General features: G+C 39.1%; 1 protein-coding gene across 2 annotated transcripts in view; it reads left to right on the top strand.

Moving 5' to 3' along the window:
• The window catches only part of jade2 (jade family PHD finger 2), a 182,423-nt gene that overhangs the window by 41,167 nt on the left and 124,076 nt on the right, over positions 1–17,180 (top strand). Inside the window, exon 3 of one of the 2 annotated variants that reach the window (XM_088320901.1) lies at positions 13,891–13,973. The exons of the other annotated variant lie outside the window; for it this stretch is intronic. Within the exon in view, the coding sequence (XP_088177027.1) occupies positions 13,891–13,973 (83 nt within the window). The remainder of the gene's footprint in view (positions 1–13,890; positions 13,974–17,180) is intronic. 2 annotated transcript variants of the gene reach the window in all.

Here is a 17,180-nt window from a genome sequence, read left to right as displayed (position 1 = left end):
CACAGCCGTTTGCGTCTGTATCGCGGCTGAATCACGGCCAGGAATTTCTGCCCGTGAAGCAGACGCTGTTGCCCGCGGTGGAAAATGCGCAAAATTGGGGTATAAAAGCTGCCGAGCCGGGCTGTAGAAATCATAACCGCTCAAGACACAGTCCCGTGAAGATCAAGATTTCAAGCTATGGCACCGAAGAAGAAGCCAATATGTTATTATTGAAATAGTTTTTCATTTTTATTTTATTATCTTGTTATGAAATGAAAAGAAATGTCAAGAAATAAAAATGGATTAAGACGAGGTTACTACGGTGACGGGGATCCATGTTCACCCCTTGACGTCTCGAGCACAACTGATGTGTGCTCGGCAAATCACGCTGAATATACGCGGAGAAAGGTGTTTGACCGTCACACGCGTTACACACGCTAATTCACGTGATTCAGCCGCGATACAGACGCAGAACAAAATTTCACGTCCTACCCGCGTGTAACCGCGCCCTGGCCGCGTCCGTAGCACGTCGTTCCGCGTGTGTACCGCGTCATATCCGCGTGTGTACCACGTGTGCCGCCCGCGGTTACCCGTGGTCTAAAGTTTTGAGCAGCGCAAAACATTTTCGCGCGGCCAACCGCGTGTGAATTTCTTGCCGCGTGTAAAGCACGGCTGTATCTCGTCTGTATCGCAATCTCAACTAGGGCAACAGCGTCTGCTTCACGGGCAGAAATTTCTGGTCGTGATTCAGCCGCGATACAGACGCAAACGGCTGTGTGACCGGGCCCTGAGTGTTGCTTTTGACACAGAGGACCATAATATCTTACTAGAACGGTTGGAAAAATTGATTGGTCTCTCAGGAACCTTCCTCTTATGGTTCAGATCCTACCTCTCAGATGGACAGTTAAACAAAACGGAGTTTGACTCGCCTCAGTAAGAATCAAGTAACAATCTAGCCACTACAGTTTTGATGATATGCATTGTACATTTTATGAGCGATATACGAGACTATGCCTGAAAAATATTTTTGAATTAAATGCATGCAGCGCAAAAGTCAGTTGTTAAAAACTGCTGCTGATTTTCCTTGGTTTACAAGTATACAAATGTTTGCTCCTCATTCCATCTGCTCGCTCAGGAGATAATAAAGGTTTTCGACCCTGGGTCATCGTCAGCTGAAGCATCTAGAACCCTCATGAGCATCCGGCAGGGACAACGCACCATCGCCGACTACTCCATTGACTTCTGGATCCTGGCCAGCCGCACTGTGTTAAATATGGCGAAATGACATCTGAGCCCTTTAGTGTTACCTGTGGTGTTCCGCAGGGTTCAGTGCTTGGCCCCCTTCTTTTCAGCATTTACATGCTTCCATTAGGTGATATTATTCACAAGTATAATATCAGTTTCCACTCCTACGCAGATGACACTCAACTATATCTTCCGTTGGAGGAATCTGCCACACTAAATTGTGGAAATTTGGAGGCCTGCCTCACTGAGATAAACAGGGATCAGAATTTTCCGCGGATCTGCGGATTTCCGCTGTTTTTGAACCCCAAAGGCATTCCGACTTTTTCACTTCCGCCCTGCTTTATTCCTGGACCCTGGCTATTTCAGCTGAAAATGAAAATCTCCATTCTGATCCCTGGATAAAGGAGTGAATGTCACTCAATTTCTTGCGTCTTAACTCTGAAAAGACCAAAATGTTAGTTATTGGTCCATCTAAATGCCGCGACTTATTCTCAAAAACTGCTGTGAACATTGACAAATGTCACATTACACAGAGTGACTCAGTTAAAAAGCGTTCTCCATCCGGGCACCGGTGCTGTGGAATGCCCTTCTCCCTGATATCCGATCTGCAACCTCAGTGGAAATGTTTAAATATAAGCTTAAAATTCACTTCTACTCTATAGCATATAAATAACCTAAACTTTTCGTGGACAATATCTCTGTATTATTTGTGATTGCAACATCCTCTGCTGTCTGGTAATCCTGGAAGGGGTATACCTCATGTGCGGTCCCTTCTCAAGGTTTCTTCATTTTCCTCATGTTGAGGTTTTTTGAGTTTTTCCTTGCCCTCATGTTGGTTCCAGATCAGGGGATGTTGTAATAATAGTCTGAAAAAATAGTCTGCGTAACCCTGTGAAGCCCTTTGAGACTCTTTGTGATTAAGGGCTATACAAATAAAAATGACTTGACTTAATCGTTGCAGCCCAGATGCACAGTCGTGGGTTTGCATTCCCTGACTATACACAAATTTGACAGCATTGCTGTGCGTAGGTTTGATTTCAACTGGATTGTGCGACTCAGCTTAGACACGGACTTTTGTGTGGGTGATCATTAGCAGCCTGTGAATGTGTCTTTATCCGTGTGAGAATGTGATACTTCAACATATTTCCCTCCATCTCTGCAAATACCTTAGTAGTTATAATTGATAAGTCTGAACAGTTGGGAACGCCTCTGCAATATCTGAGTTGCTTTTTCTGAACAAATGTTGATTTGAGTGCCCTGTGATATGTGTCATTTGTTTGTACAGTTTTGAAAGGGATTAGCAGTGCCATGTTTATATAAGTATATTTAAGGCTTGTATAAGTAACTTGTATTGTTTTGAAACTGAAAAATAAATGTTTAATAAAATAATATGCTCTATAATGTTACAAAGCAGGCTGAATGATAAAGCATAGTCCTGAAAAACAAAGCTACATATTAGGCGTTGACATTCTGTGGTCTGTGAAGCCCTTTGTGACTCCTTGTGATTAAGGGCATTACAAACAAACATGACTTGACTTAACCAGAAAGATACATAAAATTAAGTTTAACTTACTTTTGTAAGAGTTAGGTGACTTCCTCCTCTGTGGAAAAAAGTGGACGAAAAAAAAGCGATCCAACCATTTGCCCAATTGCATCGAGCTTTCTTATTCCACTTTCATTTTAAAAGAAACATCTCTCCTCTTTTTTACACTTTACAACTACCATATTGAATGGATGCACGAGATATTAAACATTAAAAACGTCAAAGTTCTTAGCGGGCTAGCCATACAGTACAGTGTGTTTAGATCACACACGATCTAGGCTTTCTCATTCCAGAAACCGGATTTCTTCTTCGGGGTGGATCCTGGGTAACCTTTCACAGCGCCACGCGGCGGAAATAAGCACCACAGCACTGTCCTCTACTCTGAAAAAGGTGCACACAATATAAAATATAACTTTACTTGCACTGCACCGCGGGTGGCGTTCGGTCGGTCCCGCGAGCGAGCCCCTAACCCGCGGCGCGGGTACTTTCGGGCGCGATACCGATAACCGACACAGTTACGGGGCCCCGTGCACGTCCGCCGCCTTTCGCCAGGCGCGCGCGGACGGCCGCCTGTCTCGCGTTGCGCTACTGGGGTCGTCGGACGAGCGGGCTCCCCCCAGTTACGGGGGGGAGCCCGATCACGCCCGCCGCCTTTTCTTGCATCGCACCGTGTGACGCCGCGTCCGCTGAACTCGCTCCGTCGCGCGGCCCGGGAGTGACCTACGCCGACTCCCCCGCATTAATTCTTTAAATTCAATAAATATCTTGAAAGCTAATGCTAGTGTCTCCTACTTTAGCTTCTAATTTTAGCTATGTGTTAGGTCACCCCCAACACTTGTAATAAAAACCTGCACTTAAAGAAGACACAGAGACGTGAGTATGACTTATTTGCAAGGAGAATGACCATAGACCGCCTGTTACAGCCTACTAGACACTCTGAAAAAGTCTATTTCGTCCTTGCCTTTTTATTGTATTAGGAACGCCCTAATTTACATGTTTCTTCTGTTAAAGGGAGGGGGAGTGACAAAAAACAGTTTGAGATCTGTTTTCACAACAACATCTTATCGTATCAACACCTGTTTAAACTTACAACATGTTTTCGTATCAACAATTTTACTACTATTGAACTAGGCGAGAATGGCACACTAAGCAAGAATAGAACACAGTATGCAACAGTAGAATAACTTATTTACAGTTTAAAACCATCATTTCCCTCCTGTTTATTCAATTTGCATTATTTCTCATTGTCATCCAATAACTTCTCTCGATTTTCAGTTACAGAATCATGTTATAGTACTCATGTTACACTCAGAGGTTAAACGTTGGTGTTGTTGTCGTCTGGTTCACTGTAGTCAAAAAGATCTGTAAAATGTAAGGAAGCATCATCATCATTACTGTCTTTCTGAGCTTCACCATTTGGGGTGAGAAGTGCATACATTTCTGATACCTCTGTTTTAACAGGCTGTATAGCAGTGGTAATCATTCTGGTGCATAAAACTCTAATGCATGGGATACAACACCTCCACATAAGGTGAGGATAGCTGTAAATACACCCATCGACATAAGAATAGATAACACCAGTTATTTGTATCTACCACACATGTCTCCAAACCTGTCCCACATTGATGTGTCAACTCCAGAATGGTCTTTCATTTTGCTTTTCAGGGACTTGAGTCCTTCCAAAGCTTTGGTGAGACTCCCGTCAGCTGCTGTATTATTAGGAATGAACGTGCAGCACTGATCACCAAATATGGGACAGACTCCTCCTTTTTCTGCTAACAGCATGTCAACATCAATTCTATTTTGGAAAGCCATAAGGGAGGTAGCTGACAACTGCTCGTGGATGGCGGCGTATCCCTTTTGAGTATGGTTGCCCAGTCTGCACGTTATAGTGGGTGTAGTTGAATCTGCCTACATTTTTGTTCATAGTGCACCACCAACATAGGATTGCTTCAAAACCAGATGCTACTTGATCTGCTAATTTGTATTAATCAGGAACACTTCTTGGAATCCCAATACTGTCTATGTAAGTAGGGTCATTTTCACTCCATCCTGATGCTGATCTCTTCTTTCTGTTTTTCCAGGTGTGGGGAAGTACACTATTTGCTTTGGACATTAAATCAGTAACTGAGGTTGGTGTGATGGATACTAGTAAGCTTAATGAGACCTAGGCACAGAGTCCTGTGGTGTAATATGGTAGCCTGTCAAACAACTTGTTATCTCCACACCACCACCAGATGTCACTCCGAGACTTAGGCTTAAAGGTCATGTCTACGGTCTGCACTGAGTGATATTAGGTGCTGTCTAATTTACCCATTTTACTGCCTTTACCTGTCCTATTTATGCAGGAGTAATGTCCTGCAGCTACTTTGTTAGAGAATATAGGCTTTTCCTTTTAATCCGAGGTTAAAGGGTAAATTCCATCCCATGATGAACAGTATGTTGAAGTTGTAGTAGTATTCATTGCATCTGCCAGACACTTAAAAGGCTGAGGGAACTACTTGCAAAACAGGTCTGGCTCCCATTCACAATACACAATCCGTTTTTGCTGCTTGCGCAGCTTGTTCTGCCATTAGAAGCCAGTTTTTATTTATTTTAGTAATATCTGTGCTAATTTTAAACCAATCATCTGTGTCAGGTTTTACATAAATCCTAGGTTTGATAGGAGAGATTGATTTTGGCCCTAGTGTAATGTTTGATTCTGTAGTTGGGGACGTCGTGATATTTGGACATAACAGAAACACAGCACAGGGGTCTTGGGCATGTGGTCTCCATATACATATTGCTAACCCATGACATGGTGGGTTCTGATATGGCCCAAAATTATCAGGCTTTCTAAAAGGGTTTTGGGTTGTATTAACGTTTAACATCAATCTATCATTTGATTTGGTTAAGGAGACCTGTCTTTTCCACGTATTGGAGTGCTGGGAGGATCCATATGATCTTTTACTCCATGATCCAGTAGTGGCAAGGACATATTCCCAATTGTGGGAGTTCTCCAAATTGTGTCCCATCATGTCCCTGTTACTATCCAGATACCAGTTATATTCCTTCCAACTATTTATGCCATAACCTCCAACTTGTAAGCTCCGGTCAAAAGTGAACACAGCCTGAATGCTATTGCTTTGGTAACAGAAGTACAGTTCTTTTGTCGTGTCTTGGTCTCCATCAGTGGTATTGCAGGGGTTCTTTATTTGTCCATTTTGCACGTTATTGGTCCATCCTATCCTTCTTCTTTGCATATCGAGGACTTTTTCTCCTAGTAACAACAATATTACTACTATTGCTCCTATCGATCCACATACCGCCACCATTTTCTTATGCGTTGAAGTGAGCATTCTACCTGTAGATCTGCAATTCCTCCTAATACTTCCAGAGTTGTGGACAATCTTCACTGGTTTGAGACGACTGCAAACTATAATTGCAGCCCCTTTGTAGCCAGACTTCCTCTGAAGGTTTTGTTGAGGAACTACAGCTGTACAGTAGGTACCAAAATGCTATTACGCTATTAACAACACCTGGTAGGGCCCTTCCCACTTAAGTGAATGCCAGTGTTTCTTTTTTATGCTTTTTATCAGAACCCAATCTCCTGGTTCAACCAACTGGCTTTCCTGTGGAGACATAGAAAGTGTATCATCGTTATCATTGCGATCCGCCAGTTGCTTCTGGTGCTGCAACATTTTTCTCATGTAATCAGCCAGAGTACTTTCGTCATCGGTTTCCCACATATTTTTAAAGAATGGTAATCTGTAAGGTCTACCAAATATTACTTTATATGGTGTTAGCCTATTTGTACTGGTGATGTTGATATACAGTTTTACTAATTCTAGACATTTAGTCCATGGTCTTTTGGTTTCTTCCATACACTTTCTAAGTCTGTTTTTTGTATAGTTCCATTCATCCTTTCCACCAACCCTGCACTTTGTGGTTGACAGGCACAGTGATGTTTTAGGTCTATATGAAATGCTTGGCCTATTTTATTTATTATTTGATTTACAAAATGTGAACAATTATCACTATAGATCTTTTCTGGAATACCATAACGTGGAATTATGTCTTGGCATAATGCTTTTGCTACTGTTAGTGCATCTGGGTGTTTTGTAGGAAAAAGCTCTCCATTTTAGGAATTAATCGATTATCACTTAACAGAACTTTTTCCCCTCACTATTGTTAAATTCTATAAAGTCCATATGAATTTGTTGGAATGGATAATCTGGTTTTGGAAACTGTCCTCTCTTTGGTCTTAGAGTACCCTGAGCATTGTGCTTTGCACATATCAAACATGTTCTACAATTTTTTTATTTTTTTTTTTTGAATAGGAGTTAAAACTATAGGTTATCAATCCCACCATCCCTCCTGTTGAGACATATGTCTTCCCATGGCTCAATATTGCTGCCCATTTGTATAGATTTTCTGGTGGGATTGGTTTATTTTCTGGTCATTTATAGATTCCATCTTTTAGGTGTGCTCTTTTTCTTTTCCAGAGTTATTGCTCTGGTTTAGGTGATTGTTGTTGCATTTCTTGTAGTATTCTGTCTTTTAAGGCATTTTATGATAGACTTAGATCTGTTATTTCTCCTTGTGCAGCTTGTTTTTCTATTTTATCTGCAAATGATTGCCCTTTGAAACTGGGTTTGTTTCTGATGTGTGGGCCACACATTTGCATATAGCTAACTGTTTTGGCAGTTGCACTTCTTGTAATAGTTCTCTTAGTAGTTTTGCATGTGTCACTGGTTTTCCTGTTGATGTTATCATACCTCTATTTTTCCAGTGTTGTGTAAACGTGTGAGTTGTTGCATAGCCTGTCCTCGTTTTTCGTGTTTCATCTTTATTTCCTATGAAACATCACTTTCTCTGTTATTTTAGCCTCTTTTTCTTTTTGCTCACGTTCTGTTTCTTTTAGTTACATGACCATGTAGCCATTATTTTTTATCCATGCAGTTATATTTTTAAATTCTCATGATCTGTCTTAAGATAATTAAACAGCTATTTCTAAATTCCTATGATCCTACTCAGGATCAATCAATCTGTTTCTGGTTGTCTTCTGAAAACGTTCCTTCCATAGAAATTGTTTCTTTTTAAGTTAACCAAACTATAAGTCAGCATTTGTCACGTATTTATCAATCATTTGTTAATTGTAACACGCTCATACTTAAAAAATTAAGTGTGGCTTATTTCATCTTCTCTTGAAGGACTTTTTATCAGTTTTCCTTCTAGGGCACAGGTGTCAAACAGGCGGCCCGCGGGCCAGATCAGGCCCGCTAAGGGATTGAATCCGGCCCGCCAGACAACACTCAGAGAAGCGCAAGAGAAAAACGAGCTGCAGGTTGAAATATGTCAACTTGATGTTGCCAAAGCCAGGTTCCTCTCACAAAGACACTGTACTTGTATTTCTTTCTCTCTCTCTTTCTTTTCCACCCCTTTTCTCCCACTCTGTCTTTCACTCTATGTCTCTCTTTTTCTCTTCCATTGTTGCTCTTTTTCTCTTTCTCTCTCTGTGTCTTTTAACCTCTTTTGCTTTAACTTCCTTTTATCCTTTCCTCTCTTTTCTCTTTCTCTCTTCCTACCCATTGCGCTTTCTTTTCTCTTTTCTCTCCTTCTGTCTTTCTATTTCTCTTTGGATTTCTTTCTTCCGCTCCCCTTTTTTTCCCCCTCTCTCACGACTTCTCTTTTTATCTCTTTTGTTTCTCACGCTCTTTCCCTCTCTGTCTTTCTTTGTCCCGCCCTCTCTCCTTTTCCCTCCCTCTTTCTCTTATTTCTTTATCTCTCTTTTTCTTTCTCTTCAATCTACTAGTCCGGCCCTTCGACAGAATGTTTGTTCTATCGTGTGGCCCCCAGGTTAAAATAAGTTTGACACCCCTGTTCTAGGGGATCTTGTCCTTGGGGCTAAACTCATCAAAATTCCAAACCATCACACTGCCCAAACATCAAAAATCTCAAAAATGCTAAATGGAACTCAACGTCAAAACTTTTTAATTGTCATTTCCTCTCTCTATAATCAAAATCAACTATCTTTTCTTATTGATTCAATATAAAACACCATATACTTGTCACTAATGAATTGTCTTATCAACTCGCATTATATTATATTATTTTATAATATTATCATAATCTTTGGTTTGCAATAGTCTTTTCTCAATGCAGCCCCTCGAGATCCTTTGTGATTAAGGGCTATACAGATAAACATGACCTGGCCTGACTATACTTGTGTGCCCTTTCTTTTCCTCTTAAAAAGAAAGCACATTTCATTTAGTGATTAAAAGAGAAAATTTAATTTCCAATCTTACTATTTCTTTTTCTGTATTAATATGTCGTTATTTTCAAACTCATTTTAAAATTTTTATTATTTGAAATGATTTCAGATCACCTGCTCTTTTGTGTGCAATATTCTTTTTCTTTTTCTGATGCTACTAATTCGTCATCTACATAAGTTAGTAGTTGGCTCTTATTTGGAGGCTCGAAGGAAGACAGACTTGATGCAAATACTTGAGAGTAAATTGTTGGACTTTCACAATACCCTATAGGTAATCTGGTGTAGGTATATATTTTCCCTTTAAACGTAAATGCAAACCAAAATTGACTGTCTTCATGCACTGGTACTGAGAAGAATGCGTTGCTTATATCTACCACTGTGAAATGCTTGGCCTTTGGGTTCAGAGAGTTCAATAGCGTGTGTGGATCCGCCACACGGGGACCTTTGGATCACTGCATTATTTACCGCTATCAAATCCTGAACAATTCTTCATCTTGTTGACGGGGGTGCCTTATTTACAGAAAATATCGGTGTGTTTACGGGTGACTCAGGCATTCTACTAGTACTCCCGCCTTCTTTATATCTTCTATTACTGGTTCTATTTCTTCCATTGCATCTGGTTTTAAGGATATTGTTTCATTCTGGGCCGATGTTCTGTTTTGGGCCTTACTATTATAGGTGGTGCTCCTTTTACTAGTCCTACATCTGTGGGTCCCTGGGACCATAGTTTATCAGGAATTTGTTTTATAGCTCCTCTTGTTCCTTAGTAAAGTAAATTTGTCATTCCTTCTTTTTGTCCAGATGTACTCCTGAGTTTACTGTTATAGTCCAGAATAATGACTTTCTGGATAGTCCAGTAGAATCGCTGAACCACGTGTTAACGCTCGTTGCTACCCAATCCCGTACATTTTCTCCTCTGTCCACCAGCTTCCCAAGCTCTTTCCACTCAGTGTCTTTACTCTTACATAATGAAATGTGAGGTTTGCAGTACATTCTGAACCACGGCATGATCGAGTCTGGTGAAATAGCTGCTGCTGCGGCGTTGGCAGAGCTGTCAGAGTACACATAGGATACTGTTATTTTGGCGGGCGTAACTCCATCTAGGCTTGCTTTGTACTAGGCTTGCTTTGTAGGACCTGTGGTATACCACATTGTGACATGTAACTCATCTGGTGACAATTGATCTTGTGCCTGTCTCACTGCTCCCTTTCTTTCATCCATAAGATGTGCTCCTGCAGTAATTCGTGAGTCCCAAAAAGGACATCATCTGTTTTTTAGTTACTCTTATCTTTGTTTTTTGTTTTTTAACTTCCCTAGCTGCTCGGCACCAATCCGTTCTCAAAATAACATTCCTTCCTCATGCACGCTCTCTCACACTAGCTCTTTATTTTCTTCCTCTTAACCGCTAGCCTTCTGAAATTCTCATCAAACTCACCCTTCATTTTATTCATCTAGATTTAACACAATTCAATGACGAAAAATGCAATTATTTATCCCAGTTGACGCTCTTAAAGTTTACCTCGTTTAATTTTTTTCTTTCAAACCAACCTATTTAATGTGAAAATGACGTATACTGATCCGCAACGAGTTATCTTACTCAATTGTATTCCAATTAATACATTTTTTCCATTTTCATTGAAAAGAAAGTATTTATTATCAATTTTTCAATAATTTTGTATAAAAATGCCTTTATCTCAAATTAATATATTCCAATTTACTTAATTAGATTTTTCCTAGTCTTCCCATTCCTTAATTTACCAACTTTGAACTGAAAACAGGAATAGTTTATCTTTTTTGGTATTATTCTGGCATTATCTTGAATTAACGCATCTAAAATCACTCACTCATATTTTTCCTAATCTGTGGCCCCCGGTGCCCATGTTGAACACCCCTATGGTGAAAACCAATTTCTCAAAAAATCCACTTTTTTCCAACTCCTTTACATCTGTTCTATCAATTCTTCTTAAATATCACTTTTTAAACAATCTCAGTTCTTTTGAAAGTTTACTTTTGGCGTTTAAAAACACAATTTTCTGAGTTGTTCCTTCTTTCTTTTTGACGAGTAAGACAGACAAACACATTATAAATAAGACATACGCAGGGCCCAGACAAACGAACTTCTAATTAATTTAACAAAATTTGGTGATTTAGGTTTCTTATTTTTTGTTGCAGTTCTCTGATGCCTGCTGTAGACAATTTCCCATTTAAGTCATATTGTTTTATCCAGTAACATAGGGGCTCTATCGCTGAGGCATCTTCCTTTTGAATGACTTTCCAGTCTTTGCAGATCCTCTAAAAGCTTCTGTTTTACTTTACTTTGCCCCTTTTCCATTTTAAGAACTTAATTTGGACTCAGTGGTTTTCAATACCTACCGTATTCTAACACTGAGTTTCTCTTTCAACAGGATGGCGATAAATAACCTTTTGTGGTAAAACTCACTTCTACCTTTTCAGGTGGAGTTTTCTTTCCTACATTCATCCACAAATGCTCACCATTTATTCCCTGTTGCTTTGGTATAAAATACAATTACCTACTGGTAATAGTATTTTCTTTCACAATCACTTTCACTCCTTTTGAAGAACAAAGTACTTCCCTTGAGTTCTTTTTAAACAGAGAGGAACCCTTGTCCTTTTATTTAAGACTTCACTGTCTTATCTTTTAACGCTTCACCATGTAAAGAACTTCCCTTGAGTTCTTTTTTAAACAGAGAGGAACCCTTGTCCTCTTACTTAAGACTTCACTGTGTCTTAAGGCTCACTGGCCACGTTTCTCTTTTACCTAATAGTGCCTAGGATTGTCAGGATTTATTTTCTTAACTCTGCTTTGAATTCTTCACACTCATACCCTTTTTTAAATAAAAGTTTTACTCACGTTTCTCTGAGTCCTTGGACTTTCCGTCAACCTTCGGATCCCAGCTTGTAAGGAAGGGACCAGTCCTGAAAAGGGTCTTAATGCTGTGGCCACAGACTTGCCTGGATCTTCATTCACACGCTGGGATTGTCAGGTATCTTGGAATCCGGCTCGAAGGACCAATTATATGTTAGGTCAACCCCAACACTTGTAATAAAAACCTGCACTCAAAGAAGACACAGAGACATGAGTATGACTTACTTGCAAGGAGAATGACCTTAGACTGTCTGTTACAGTCTACTAGACACTCTGAAAAAGTCTATTTCGTCCTTGCCTTTTTATTGTATTAGGAACGCCCTAATTTACATGTTTCTTCTGCTAAAGGGAGGGGGAGTGACAAAAAACAGTTTGAGACCTGTTTTCACAACAACATCTTATCGTATCAACACCTGTTTAAACTTACAACAACATGTTATCGTATCAACAATATTACTACTATTGAACTAGGCGAGAATGGCACACTAAGCAAGAATAGAACACAGTATGCAACTGTAGAACAACTTATTTACAGTTTAAATGCATCACTTCTGGACATGGTCATTAGTTGCTTTAGTAAAAGCCATCCTTTTTGTGACTAGTTTGGCCTTACTGACTATAATTTAGCAGCTAATGCTTGTGTAAAAGATTTGAATTACTAATTCCTACAATTACTACATTGTGGACACGTCCACTAACTGCTAATGGTACTTTCTTTGCATCGATGGCTGATATTGATGAAATAATAATGATGATAATTACGAAAGAAAAATTTAGCCAGCTATTTAAATGTTGGTAAAACTGGGGAAGAGGGTGTCACCAAATCAACACATTTGTATTTGTAGAACTTAAAAAAAAAAACAACCTCTACATATCTTTTTTTAACATTTTTGTTTGACGGGCCTGATGAAAAAGCCTGAGAGGCCATAGTTTGCCCACCCCTGGAAAAGCTGAAGCTTATGTGTCTACCCCTATTTCATTGTATTTGTTTTGGCGAAGACGCTGCCTTACTTACGAACGAGATCTGGATGATCGTTCGTAAGTTGAAAATGTTCATAAGTTGCTTTATTGCGATATTTTGTAGGTTTAAGGTTTATATAAGCATGTTTAAGGCTTGTACAAGTAACCTGTATGGTTCTGTACAAAGAAAATAAAAAAATCATAAAATAATTTGCTCTATAATGATAAATAAAGTTGCGTTTAACTTACACTTGGAAGATGCGCGTTAAGATTTCTTCCTCTGTAGTAAAAAGTGGCTAATAAAAGCGATTCAACCATTTTTTCAACCGCATCAAGCTTTCTTATTCAACTTTCATTTCAAAAGACATGGCTTGCCTCTTATTTACACTTCACACCAACCAAAGTTCTGGAGATAGTATAGACATAGACGGTATAGAATGTTTACACAAGAACTATGAGGGAGAAGTGGATTTTTTCACTTCTGGGTGGATGCTGGGTGACCTCTCACAGCGCCACACGTCGGTAGTGGCGGAAAGAAGCACTACAGTAATGTCCTTTCCAGTACTCGAAAAAAGGTGCACACAATACAAAATCTAAGTTACAGCAATGTCTGGATATTTTTCGACATCCTGAGACATTTGACTCCTACTTACATTTTTCTTTTTCTTTTTGTCAAGTAGACAAGTTTTTTTTAGTATATCATGCTTGACTTTTCAAATAATTGGTTTCTGTAGACAAAAAGGCTTTTAATTTGAATCTCTTCGTTCTGGTTTACCATTCAATTACAAGTGTGGGTGAGAGTTGTATCCTTTGTTTTATTTTGGAATACAATTCATATGAAAATTAACCTGTAGCTTTTTGTGAACACATGGCATTTTGTTTTTTAAATGAATGAAAAATGATTCTCAGTGACTGGTTTCTTTTTATTTGTCATTTTTCAATGAACATGAACATGCGTCCTCTTTTTTGGCATTAGCTCAATTCAGTTTCAGTGATTTTTTTGGGGGAATATTATGTTTACAGGTCAGGTGACAACATGGTCAAGGTCGTCTCAAAATGCAAGAACCAGTAACACATGGGTACGCCAGCACAAGAAGCATTCAGAGGTGAGGGACTACCTGGACATATTCCCAGCTCATTAGGCTTTTCGCACTCCAGCCTCTTAAAGTTTACAATAAACACATTTAGTACCAATAACAACTTCAGGTGAAACTTCAATTTCGCATTTAAGTAGAATTGCATTGAATGAGTTGATAAGCAGTGTTTTAAGTTTGGTTTTTGAACTTGAGTTTAGGTCTCCAAATGACTGTTAGATATTTTAGTTACATTTAAGACCAGGTATTATAGCCTTTTCTGAGTGTCATTCCTGACTGTGAATGTTTTAAACCAAAACAGATTTTTCTACTAAGCTTTTAAAAACTAGGTTATGCTTTAAAATAAGGGGTTTCAAATATTGGATTAGGATTTCAAGGCTAGGTTGTAATTTAACGGGCCTGTCCGATGTCACCAGCCAAAGAAATACGTCATGCCACATTTTATTTGAAAGCTTAAACTCTTGGGATTTATGATGACCATTTCAAAATGTACTCCTCACAAAAACATCATCCTCAGTCTAAATCAAGATGCCCGAAAACTATAAAGCTGGGATAGATCACCAATAACGTCCCCTGGTAGTCAGCTAATGAGATGATTCTCTGCAAACATAGACTCCAGGACTGTCCATGGAATCCAACAGTGTAAAATATTTACTCTAAAACAAAGGATAATGCCAACAGATAAAAAAAAAAATCCCCCTAGAAGCATTTCTGCATCGTTGGGCGTTCCTTGATGCAACTAGTCTGTTTCACCACATAATTCCCATTTACAAACAAACAGTCTTGTAAAATATTTTCCAATACAGCCGTTAGCCTCGAATTTTTGATTGACACAACCTAATTCCAGGCTTTTTTTCACGGTCCACAGCCCGCATTAGCTCAAGGGGGCCTGTATTAATCGTTTCATTTAGCTGTAAATATCTTAAACCAGTAGTAATAGCGATAGGGATGCGGAAAATCAAACATTTACAACTCTTTCAAAATGTCCAAAATATTGGCCATCGTAAAACACAGAGTTCCAGCGGTTTTTGTGCTGTAAAGTGGTCATGTCCAAATGGCCAGTTTTGGAACCTACCCGTGGTAAAATGTGTAAAATACAATGCTTAGTTTTTCAGATTGTAATCAATTTTGACAAGGAACCAGGTAAGTCTTCAAGCTATTGTCTCACCTGTTTTCCAACTAAGATGCCCTTGCTACACTCATCTCCAGGTATTAGATTGCAAAAAAAAAAAAAACCTGGTGAGAATGAAAACCTTCTATTTCTGAGTGTTCAGATTAGTAGCACTTGCTGTGATTATATTAGTTTGGGACAAAACTTTAGAGTGTTACCTTTTAAAAAAGACCAAAATCTTCCATAATCTTCGAACAGTTCAAAAACATTCAATTATTGTAAGTGTGTCTTAGATTGGGATTTTAGGCGAATTTTACAGAAACATTATGATTAAGCCTGCAAACAAAGGTGAAATAAGGGTTACAAGAATGGGTTTGATATACTCATTAGGATTTATTGCCTGTTTGGGTATTTGAAATCAAGGTTGTAAATTGTAATTAGTGATGCATGCTAACTATATGGCTCACCACCTTTGGGAGGGGCTAAAGAGGTCGAGTGCGCACATTGCGGAGGAGCAACCAAAGGTGGGGTCGTTGGCGCACCGATCCCTGGGTAAAGAAACAGGCTGACCCAGGACACCATGAAAAAACTAAGTCTCTAGGCTGGCTCCGAAACATCTTGGGATGCTGCCAGATTAGCTGGATTAATTAGCTGGGTATAGGGAGGTCTGGGCTTCTCTGCTGAGGCTGCTGCCCCCAACTCCAAGTAGAAGAAAATGAATAGATGGATGGGTATATGATATTTCGAAGTTACATACTTTTACTTAATTAACACACATATTGGCTTACTTACATCCACTTTCTGCGATGTCTATATATTAGTATTATTGCGCTTATAACAATTTCTTGTTATTATAGCCTTAATAGCAGTGGTCTCCAACATAGTGCTCGTGTGTACCAGGGCTTTTCCTTCGGAGAGGGGACCTTTTCTTAAAATACATCACCAATGCTGGGTCATTGTGGTTTTCTCGTAAAAATATATTTTTGATAATTGACTCAGTCTATTTAACCCTACATTGCATAATTAACCTCATAGTACCATAGTAACGTAATAATATGATACGTTGTTTTTATAGAAATGCATATCAAACCGGATGCCCTTTGCGCTAATTCGTAGTAAAAAGTAGCTCTCAGGTATTGACAAACAAAGTAAGTCTTGGCTGAATGAGAAAGTCAAACCATAGTCTCCAACTTTTTCGAGACAATTATGAAAGTTGTTTAGTCTTGTAATTAGAATTAGAAACGAGATGAAGACACACATATAAATAGTTTGATTTTGCAAGTATTTTTATTGTTTTATAGATAATGTATGCCAAGAAAAACGTTATTGGTTATTAGTAACTGCATATAGAAGCAAGTTTTTAATTGGTTATCAGTAGGAAAAAACGTTGTGGAGCATCCTTAGTTGTAAGCATTCAATAAAACTTGTTAAACTGGGCAAAGATTCTATGCTAAAGTCAATACACTCATCTTTCCAAACGGTTGGCACAGTACGGTCCAGCAAAGTGGCGGGTTGCACGAACAGTGGCTCCGAACGGTCCCCAGGACCGTCAAATTACTACCCTCGTGCAAGAAGCGGATAAAGTGGTTACTGTGGAGGACGCTGTGCGGCTTTTAAAATCCTCCCAGTTCACCAAAATAACTCTCTGAAAGCAAATAGCCAATACTATGCAAAACTACGCTAAGTTTTAAAAGCCTGTCTTTCAAAAAAATATATTTTTATAGAACAAAATGTAATGTTTTTTTTATTAATGTTTAGTATTATTGTTATTATTATTATTAATAATAAGCAGTGCTTTAAAATAAATTTTGAGGTTCAGCATTGGGGTTTAAGATATTGCTAATCTGTCAAAGTTTTGCGAGGGTCTTAAATTCGCGTTCGCGACAGGAATGACCATATTTTTTATGTATAATGCATATTTTCCTTTTACCTAAAAAGAACTCAAAGTTTCGGTGTATATTAAACACCATCACCTACGCTCACTCTTTCAGCCCCAGTTGCCACTCGTTGCCTAGTCATCCTCCTATTTAAGCGCGTCATTCATGTTCACTCCTGGTCAGTCCATCAGCGAAGTTCCACACATGCAAGGCAAGCATTTTTGACTCCGG

This window comes from Urocampus carinirostris, chromosome 17 (genome assembly GCF_059441175.1).
Source record: "Urocampus carinirostris isolate Australia breed hairy pipefish chromosome 17, RoL_Ucar_1.0, whole genome shotgun sequence".
Lineage (NCBI taxonomy): Eukaryota > Metazoa > Chordata > Actinopteri > Syngnathiformes > Syngnathidae > Urocampus > Urocampus carinirostris.
The sequence above is the reverse complement of the archived record's forward strand: the minus strand, read 5'-3'. Positions and strand labels throughout refer to the sequence as shown.